The sequence below is a fragment of the Chiloscyllium plagiosum genome, chromosome 22 (assembly GCF_004010195.1).
Source record: "Chiloscyllium plagiosum isolate BGI_BamShark_2017 chromosome 22, ASM401019v2, whole genome shotgun sequence".
Classification (NCBI taxonomy): Eukaryota; Metazoa; Chordata; class Chondrichthyes; order Orectolobiformes; family Hemiscylliidae; genus Chiloscyllium; species Chiloscyllium plagiosum.
In genome coordinates, this window is record NC_057731.1 from 804765 (window position 1) to 815694 (window position 10930).

General features: G+C 41.3%; 1 protein-coding gene across 4 annotated transcripts in view; it reads right to left on the reverse strand.

The window, feature by feature from the left end:
* Positions 1-903: 903 nt before the first annotated feature.
* Positions 904-10930, reverse strand: part of rufy2 (RUN and FYVE domain containing 2) — an 88874-nt gene continuing 78847 nt past the window's right edge. For 3 of the 4 annotated variants that reach the window (XM_043712253.1, XM_043712251.1, XM_043712255.1), the window contains 2 exons: positions 5792-5869; positions 904-1621 (listed from right to left, as the gene is read on the reverse strand). In XM_043712253.1, coding sequence (XP_043568188.1) covers positions 1481-1621; positions 5792-5869 — 219 coding nt within the window. In that variant the 3' untranslated portion in view covers positions 904-1480. The remainder of the gene's footprint in view (positions 1622-5791; positions 5870-10930) is intronic. The other variant, XM_043712252.1, reaches the window with a different exon arrangement.

Below are 10930 nucleotides of genomic sequence, written 5' to 3' on the forward strand. Positions count from 1 at the left end.
TTTACAGTATAGCATATGATTCAATTATGGATTCTAATTGCAAAGTGGGTCAGTTAAGAAAAAAAGTTGCACAGCTGTGGAGAACAAGTGCTGCTTTTAGAGACTTGCACAGATATCAGCCTAAAGGAGACTGATCAATTATCCTGCTCACAGGTTTGAGAATTTCTAATACGTATTCCTGTGAAGAGCAGTTTAGTTGTGAAAGCAGTATTCCTGCTGGATTTCAGATCAAATATTGTAGTTAATTAGCTAATATGCTTTTAGAGTTGACAGTTGTAAAGGGTTTTCTAGTGGATTTCTTCACAATCTGTTCTGTGCATTTTCTTTCTTGCCCATTATTTAACATTCCAAAATCAAAGTCAATGCAAACAAATTGGATTAGAATCCAAGTTCTCAGCCTCTGTTTACTCAAACATATCTCAACTTTCTTGGTTCAAGTGGAGTAATGGTTTTTGCTACATATGTCATGTGGTCAGATCACAACCAGCAAAAACTCACCTTTGCCTTCAGTCTGTACTTGGAAAACTAGTGGTGTTGTGTATTTTTTTAATGACCCTTTTTTTGAACAGGCAGATTTTAATATAAAATCACTTGCCACAACATTAATACACACATCACTTTCCACTTATACCGTGATGTTAAACAATCAAATGAATCCAGAAGTTAAGAAATATTCTACCCCATTACCTGTGCCTCAGTGCAGTCTGAAAGGCAGTTTGACTTCTCAAGCAAACACTGAATTAGTGATTTAAATACAGTAATTACTCTGTTAAATGAAAATTATTGCAGACTGCTGCTTGGAATTGAGTGTCAGTCTGTTTTGGAGGAGTGCAGCACTGCCCAATAACTTGAAGTATACTGGTATAAAACTATTAAACCATCTATAAAACAAACTCAAATACAGGAATGTTGATCATTGCAAGCCCAAGAAGAACTATTACATTAAATATGTCAGATGTACATATCATCTCATCATGGTGGTCTCTTGCAGTGTCTAGGCAGCATCACCAGGTCACAGATTAGAGCCAGGGGAGCAAACGAGAATACAGTACAGTTCCCCAACAACTCCATCTTGCTCACACCAGCACCTTAAAATTCAAAACATATATGACCACCATCTCCATCCTCAGGTTATGGGAGAAACTGAATGAAACAACCAGGGGGGGGGGGGGGGAGAAAGAGAGAGACCTGGCACGAGTTGCTATTTACTGACAGCAACATAATTCTCCATTTCAATTTTCTCATGGATAGGAGAACTTCCAGTATTTGTTTGTACTTCACTAGAGGTGAAAGAGGTTCCATTAATAATGCTTGGTTGTTTTTAGCAGGTCAGTTTACAACAGTTTACACAAAAACAACAGCTCTGCCTACTTATTATTAGTTGCACAGCATTTCTGATGGGAAGTGACAGGCATTTGTAGGAAAAAAGTTATCTAAAAATGCAAATTCTGTCTAGCAGCACAAGGTTGGGCCTGGAAGTTCACGTGGTGGAGGAACATCGTTGTAAGAGCAATGCATGGCAGGTGTCACACACACGCACAGGTTTTGGTGAAGAAGGTAGAGGGAGCTCATTGTCGGAGCAGGCGTTGCAGAAGATTTCCCCACAGTTTCTGCAGTGATGCTAAAGTTAGGATAAAGACAAATCACATTAATAGTGTTACAATTACATACTGAATATACATTAAGAAATCAAAGCTTTCACCTCATCAGCAACATTTCAATGATGGCTTTAACATGAAAAAACATCCCAAATGACATTTTATGTATTAAGCAGCAAACAGTTCGAAAAGTGTGGTCAGATAACAGTGGTTTAGGTACAGTATTTTAGGGATAGATTGTGTTCAATCAACCATATTGTATAGAATGGTGGGGTAGGTTCAACTGGACCACTCCTGATTCTATTTTCTGAATGCTGTACCCATATAAATTTACAGAGATGGTGAGATTGAGGGAGGAAATTCATATATTTAGGGCTTTTAGTAGTGGTTGTGGCAGGAATTAGCAATGGATCAGAGGCCAGGATTTGAAGGAAGCAGAATTAGTGTAAGACTGCAGCATATTGTAGAGGTAAAAGGAAATATGACTGTGTTCAAATTGTAAAATGAAGATAATTTTACATTTTAGAGCAATAGGTCAGCCAGATCAGAGATGTTAGGTGAAGAGGGCTGATATCGCAGAATTTGGTTGAGCTGAAATTTAGAAGATGGAGTTGGAAGGGCACTATTGAAATAGTTCAAAGCATTAATGAGGGGTTCAACAGCAGCTGATGTGGGACAGAGTTGGCAATGTGGTCGTATTGGATGATTATAACATATGAAAGTGCAAGTTCATCTCAGCATCAAATATGACAATGTTAATTCAACCTCAGGCAATTTCCAAGAGTTGCATGGAGTCAACTGGTAGGGAGTGGAGCTTATGATGGGAGCGAGAGATAAAGTGACTTCAGTTTTGACAAAAATTAGTTGAATATTTTTACAAAACCAATCTAATGTCAGACAAATCACAGATACTATCATGGATGAAATGCTGGGGTCTCTTATGTGACATGTGGAAAGGGAAGTGATTACTAATTATATCGATTTATAACATTGATAATGGCGGTTTCAGAATTTAGGTGGGGAGGGGAACAATTGAAGGGATTCAAAAGAAAGTCTCAGATAAGATCGATACAGATTCCAGAACTTGAGAGAATGGGGAGACAACATTGCTGGAGTAGAACTTCCTAAACTTCCAGTTACATTCCTCAGGCTAGAAAACTGAAAGCAGGAGTGGAATCTGCTGCGAGCTTTTGCTGGAACTAACTGTCTACATTTGGAGTGGACTTGCAGCATCCACAGTTCTTTGATTTTCTTTAGTTTAAGGTACAGGGAAGTGCTGAGGAATGTGCCAAGTCAGAACACAAACCTCAGGCAGTGCCAACACAAGGAGGTTGGAACACTAGTGGGAATAAACTGCAGCATGACAAATATTTCTAAAACAAGTCCCTGAACTACAAAGTTGAACAAGAATTTCGAATTAATCTTAAATTGTATGACTTGAGTATCTAGGAAGCATTCTTCACAAGGCAACAAGCACTTTTGCCATTTCTTATTCTCAAAGCAAATACAATTTGCTAATGCAGGAAACTGTTGTATCAAGTACTTCCAGGACAGGTACAGTATAGGATTAGGATAAAGTAAAGCTTTCTCTACACTGACCCCATCAAACACTCCCGGGACAGGGACAATAATGAGTTACAGTAAAGCAAAACCACAACTACACTGTTCCCAACAAACACCCCCAGGACTGCGATAGCACAAGGCCAGATGCAGAGTAAACTTCCCTCCACATCAAACACATACCTCGACAGTATGGGGTTAGAGTTCTCTCTATTCTTGAAAGTAAATCTTCCTCTACTCTTAAACTGAAACTAAAGCTCCCACTACACATCCCATCAAACATTCTTTGGGCATCCTGCAACCAGCAACTGAGCAAAGCTCACCCCCCACTTTAAACTCAAAGTAAAGCTCTCTATTCTAAGCTGAAACTAAACTCACACTGCATTGCCCCCAACAAACACTTGCAATGCAGGTACAGCATGGAATCAGACACAGAACAAAGGTTCTTTCACGCAATCCCCTTTGAACACTCACCGGACACACTCAATTTGGGGTAAGTACCAAGTTAAGAACAGATTTCCACTGTGCATTCACTCAATGGGATGTATTTTTCTGCAGTTGGTTCACAACAGGTTTCATCAACCCGACTGCATTTGACCAAAGTTGAAAATTCATCCTGTCTGAAGTGAGAGCAACACTATTTGATGAAATTATTTACAGGACCAGGAAGGAAGCCATCCAATTTCTTAAGCCTGCATATAAACTGGATCATTCCTGAACTATATCGTGACTGCAACAACCCACCTTGGTTTGCTAAATCTGAATACCTTCACCCACAAAACATTATCAAGTTTGGTTTTGAAATGTCCAATTGCTCCTGCCTCAGCATGTTTTGGTGGTCACAAAGTGGATAGGAAATTCTAGGTGTCTGCTTTGAGCAGAAAATGACTTATGAATGACCTCGCTCTCAGAGTCATAGAGATGTACAGCATGGAAACAGACCCTTCGGTCCAACCCATCCATGCCAACCAGATATCCCAACCCAATCTTGTCTCACCTGCCAGCACCCGGCCCATATCCCTCCAAACCCTTCCTATTCATATACCCATCCAAATGCCTCTTAAATGTTGTAATTGTACCAGCCTCCACCAAATCCTCTGGCAGCTCATTCCATACACATACCACTCTCTGCGTGAAAAAGTTGCCCTTAAGTCTCTTTTATATCTTTCCCCTCTCACCCTAAACCTATGCCCTCTAGTTTAGGACTTCCTGACCCCAGGGAAAGACTTTGCCTATTTACCCTAAACATGCCCCTCAATTTTGTAAACCTCTATAAGGTCACCCCTCAGCCTCCGACGCAAAAATGCTGGAAATAGCAGTGACAAAAGGATGCGGGAGGAAGTGTGTGATAGGGCAGAAGAGATTATGTTACAGAAGAGCTGGTAGTGCAGCATGGTCAAAAAGAGTGGTAATACAACGAGTAAAGCAACAAAAGATATCTACACATGGTATAAATAACAATGAATAGCTGCTGTCTGAAAGTGAAATGAGATTTTAAAAAAAGCAAAGAGAAGGGAAACAGAAAACAGGACAGGACAGTACAATCTAAAATTGAATTTAACACAGTCCAGAAGGCTCTAAGTGGCAAAGGTTAGCATGCCTTCAAGTTTTATTGCTACACTGGAGCAAGCGGAGGATAGGGAGATCAGAGTGGGAGCACAGCAGAGATTAAAATGACAAGTCAGCAGAAGCCCAGATTCCCACTGAGCAGGAGTGCCCTACACATCACTTTGATCTTCCACCATGGAGACCAGAGTGAACAGTACACAAACGAAAAATGTGTACTTATAACATTATTTCACACGGGTCTCATATAGTAGGAAGGAGGCAAAAGATTACATTGCAAACTTAAATGGGAAGGAGCAATGGGGAGGGGTGGGAGTGTAGAGGGGCTTATAGACAGGACAAGGGTGTCACAAGAGGAGCATTCTCTTCAGAACATTGATGGGAAGATACACTTGGCAGTAACATTGCACTAAAGGTGGCAAGGAAAATGTCAGGATTATCTGTTGCATAAGGAGGCTGGGTGGGGAAGAGGAGGGTGAGGGGAATCCTCTCGTGGTTCTGGGAAGGTCACAAATCAGAAATGGAAAACAGAGTACGTTTATTGAGGTGGAGTGGAACGCCTCAGTTCAGGCACAGAGACACCATCTTAAAAGTGTCGTTATGAAAGGTTTCCTCATCAGAATAGATGTGAGGGAAGACAGAATTAATTGAAAACTTCACAAGGTTAGGAAATGAAATCAAGGTAATGAGTCAATGAGTTGGTAGGCAATTGCCAGAAATTGAAAAGGAGGAGGGAAGAGTCAGAGATGGAACATGTGGAGCAGAGGTTTAAGTATGAAATAAGATTCCTGATGAAGGACTTTTGCCCGAAACGTCGATTTTACTGCTCCTTGGATGCTGCCTGAACTGACCACTAATCCAGAATCTGGTTTCCAGCATCTACAGTCATTGTTTTTACCTAATGAAACCTTCCAGTTCAGGGCAAGAACAGGAAGCAGCACAAGTACAATGAAACATTTTGTTTTTATTTTGGATTTCCAGTATCCAGTAATTTGATGTAATTTTGAAGTTGGGCCTACTCCTTCCACTCTCTTCCACCACCGGAACTTTATCAATGTGTCATTTACCTTCCTTGTAGAGATGGAAAATTCCCTTTCACACAGTTTACAGCTAGTAGCATCCCTGTCTTTCAGCCACACCAAACCCTGGGGATCAGAGAAACAACATACAAGTTAGATGAGACCTGACTGAAAGCAATCTGTTTCTGCTACAGGTTGTAAAGTAAATGAAGTGGCACCACTGACCAGTGGCTGAAGACCTTGTCCAGTGAAAGAGCAAAGCACGTAAACTAGCAGGTTGTATTGTAAAGATATGTTTTATACATAACTCACTCAAAGTGAAATACAGTGAAGACTACCTCACTTTCAATGTATATAATGCTGCAGGAAGGTACCTGATGTTAGGGAAATCAATAAGGATTCTAGTTGGACAGTTTTTTTGGGGGGATGGGGATCTGGTGCAGAGAGAAAATTAGGGATTGTGGAAGTTAATTTTGACACATTGGAATTTGATAGCTTGAAAGATTATTCAGAAAGCCATGGAGTTTCTAGTTGGGATCTCTTGATTAATTCTGTGCTCAGTGATTGCTCACTCACTGTGCTTACCAACTAGAATGCTAGGCAAACCCTCCAGCCCACCCCACTGCTTTGTTCAGAGATGCCATTATAAACCTCCAGATTTATTTTTTTGAAACCACCAAATCACACATGTTACTAGTTTAAAAAGAACAATTATCAAGCATTAGCTGCCAGAAGCAATTAATCTGTAGCAATTATCAGAGAGGGGAGAGAAAGGGGAGGAACTGAACTAAAAGAGTTGGAGAGGGAAAAACACTAATGTTATCTCAACTTATTTGCCTCCAAACTACTCAAAATTAATAATTAATAAATTAATAACTGAAATTGAATAATTTCTTAGTAATACAGAAACTTCAACATTCCAAAGGGTGACAAAAAAATCATGTTGTCATCTAGCACTCAACAGAACTGGGACACAGAAAGGGAACAAATTTACAGCGTGAGAACAGCAATCTGATTACCCACACAAAGCAGGTACTTTAGGCGAATATATGCAACATTTGCAAGTGAAACACACTTTTAGTCTATAAGCAGTGCTAGGCACTAAGCTCTGAAAGTATGGGTTAGCTGAGCACAATAAGCATTCTGCCCATTCAGTCAAAGCACGAGCTGTTGTCACGGCCTGCCAATCTTTGGGATATATAGCATTATACCAGCACAGAAAATAACGTATGCATACATCACACCTTTTTAATAAAAACTTATGAAGATGACCAATCCCCACTTGTATTTGCCATGGTAGTACCCTGAGCAGAGTGTACCTGTCTAATTGGGGGTAAATCAGCAAACATTGACAGTTGACAAGTTTTATTGCATTTCTACATAGTCTATGGGCCAACTAATTAGCATTCTCTTCCTAGAAAATATTGCCTCCTTTTCAATTTTGGTTTATTTACCTGTCCTGATATAAGCTTTATGACTTTGTGTCTCTCTTTAGCAATGTTCAAATAGAGATACTTTCCCTCCACCTTGCCTCGCTCTCAGATAAGTTCTCAATCTCATGCTAAAAGTGGCAACTGAAACAAACTCATAATTCAGTTCATGTTTAAAAACTAAACTGAAAATATATTATGGTGATTAAATCAGTAACAATCAAATAATGACAACATGTAATCAGGTTACTGTACCACAAAGCTAGAGGGAGTGAAGTCCTCAGCTTTGACTCCAGAACACAGACTGTTCCAGCAGATCCTGCTGACTACCACTCCCTCACCCTTCTCAATTGATGAGCGAGCACTGTCCTGTGTTAAACACAAATGGATGAATACTTTTAGACAAGGACACAGAATAGACTCTGGATGGGATTGTTCATTGTCCAATTACCATGAATGGCTTGGCACTATCAGAGCTGACCAAGTTGGCTACAGACCCATTCTAAAACAGTTATTGCAAGAGGAAAAACCTATTTCATCCTCACCAATCTCCCATGATAGTATTAGCAGCAGTGACTTCACACAGGCAAAGTCACATCTTCATAATGAGGGCACCTCCACATATTGTGTGGGACTACCACCATGTCAAACAATAATAGATTTACAATGATCCCAACAGTTAAAAGCTAGATATCCATGGGCTACTGCAGGCCTCACCAACAGAATTGCACATCAATAACCTCTTGGTTCAACATTTTGCCCATTCTACTGTGGTTCAATGAAGAGTACAGGAAGAGCAGCACCAGAAATACCTAAAAAACACATGCCATCCCAATAAAGTGACATAACGTGATTGATATTTCTGTCTATCTCACAATCAATAAATCAGATTAATTGTCTCAGTCTTATCGTCTAGTCGAGTGTTGGACAATTATTGGGAGGAGACAGCTTCACGAACATTTCCATCCCTAAACACGGGAGGTCAGCCAGTAGTGCTGAGTGAATGGACTTCACTCAAATTGTGGCAAGGCTTACATGACATGACAGGCTACAAAGTGAAGTCAAACAGAACTGTGGGCAACAATACATCCTTACCCGATGAGCTCATGTATTCTATGTTCGCTTTGAACAGAAGATCAGTAAAATTGTCACTTGTCCCAACAGCCTTGGAAGCACCTGTGCCTACAGTCACCACCACAGACAGTACGTTGGCCTTCTTAAGAGTGAACCCACAGAAAGCGACTGGTCCGAATGGAGTCCGTGGCTGCACACTCAGATCCTGTACAGGCCAGGCAGTGGGAGTATTCACGGACATCTTTAACTTCATCTTACTTTGATCTGAAATCCCCACTTGCTTCAAGACGACCATCATCATCCCAGTACAAAAGAAAAATCATGCAAAATGCCTCAATGATTACCACCCAGTGGCTCTGTCCTCCATAATTATGAAGTGTTTGAGAGCATAGTCATGGCTCACATCAGTTCTAGCCTATCAGACTGCGTGGATCCTTTGCAATTCGCCTACCGGTGCAACAGGTTCACAGCAGATGCCAACTCCTTGGCCCTACATTCATCCCTGGAACATCTGGATAACAAGGAGACCTGTGGCAGTCTCCTAAATTTATTGACTACAGCTCCGCCTTCAACACCATAATTCCAAACTCAGATCTAGGTCGTGGCTCCTCCACTGTATAAGTGGATCCTTGACTTCCTGACCCATAGACCAGTCAGTAAGGACAAGCGACAATAATACTCAACACCCAGTGCCTCGAAACACTGCGGACTCAGTCCCCTACTATACTCCTTATACACCCGTGACCTTGTGGCCAAATTCCACCCCAACTCCATTCACCAGTTTGCTGACAACACCACTGTAGGTCAGATCTCAAACAATGATGAAATAGAGTTGTAGGAGAGAGTTTGAGTGCTTAGAAGCATGGTGTAAAGACAAGAATCTCTCCAACAATGAAGAAGCTGGGCAATGACTTCAGAAAGTAGAGTGGAGAGCATGCCCCTGTCTGTATTAATGCTGCTGAGGTGGAGATGGTCCAGAGCATAAAGTTCCTGGGAGTGATGATCACCAGTCTGTCCTGGTCCACCTTCATCAAAACAACTGTTAATAAAGCAAAAACAATGCCCCTACTTCCTCAGGAGGTTAAGGAAATTCAACATTTCCATAAAAAGACATTTACCAATTTTTAATAGGATTCTTTCTGTGGTGTCTCTATCTGGATGCATCACAGTGTGGTATGGCAACTGCTCTTTCCAAGGCCACAAGAAACTACAGAGCCGTGAACAATCACAATTCAACACACAAACCGGTCTTCCATCCAATGACTCCATCTACACTACCCGCTGCCTCAGGGAAGCAACCATTATCAAAAATACCTCTCACCCCGGTTATATTCTCTCCCATCCTCTTTCATCAGGCATAAGTTTGAATACAAGTTCGAACAGATTCTCTGTCACTGCCATCAGACTTTTGAACAGATGTTAATGTCAATCTCTCTCACTCTCCAACTTCTCTGCAGTATTAACACTGCATTCTGTTCTTCTCATGATGCACTTTGTACGGCACCATTTGCCGGTCTGGCATGCAAAACACCACTTTTCTCTGAATCTTGGTACATGTAACAACAATAAATCAAATCATAAATTGAGAGATGCACAAATAAACCAGATACATCAAGGGCCTTGGGACCTGACAACATCCCAGCTGTAATGCTGGAGACTATTTCCCCCCCTAAATAAGGGCAGCAGATACCTGGGAGCACCACTGCCCTTGTTCCATTCAAAATGCACACTATTCTGACTTGGAACTGTATCGCTAATTTATCACAGTCACTGGGATAATATTTTGGAAGTCACTCCCTAACAGCACTGTGAACGTATCTACACCAGACAGACACTCAATTACACCTTCTCCAGAACAATTAGGGGTGGGGCAATGGATGCTGCCCCAGTCAGTGACACCCACATCTTTGAGCAAATATATAAGGCACAGAATTGGGCCTTGGATACAAGATTCTCCACCGATACCCCAGGGTTTAAATGATGACCTCAAAAATACCCGTAACCATCTCCTTTTAAACTAGGCATGACTCCAATCAGTCGAGAGTTTTTCCTCGATTCCCAATTATGTTGGCTTCGTCAACTCATTTCTAGATTGAGCTTTTCTGACCGTATTTGAACCAAAACTGTAATGAGATCACGATTTGAGGGATCTTTGTGAAGTTCAGAAAATAGTATGGTTAATGTCACTTTCATTCCATTTGCTGAGTACAGAGGAACATCGATTATCCGAATACCAATTATCCAACAATCGGATTATCCGAAGGAGATCTCAAAGTCCCGATAGAAACATTACATCAAAGACGTGTTTCCAACAGGGAACACTTCTTTTGTTTACAGTGATTAAACAGGTACCATCTCCAAATGACTGACCTCCCGCGAATACCAATTATCCAACAATCGGATTATCCGAAGGAGATCTCAAAGTCCCGATAGAAACATTACATCAAAGACGTGTTTCCAACAGGGAACACTTCTTTTGTTTACAGTGATTAAACAGGTACCATCTCCAAATGACTGACCTCCCGCCCTCCCCACACTTTTCTTGGAGTTCTATACAGGGGTGTTGCAAATGTGGAACCTGTCAAAAAGTTGCAGTAAAAGGTGGGGGGGGGGCTCCGCGCGGACGGTGCTGCGTGTGTGGGACGGTACTGGGTGTGTGTGTGTGGGGGGGGGGGGGCTGCGT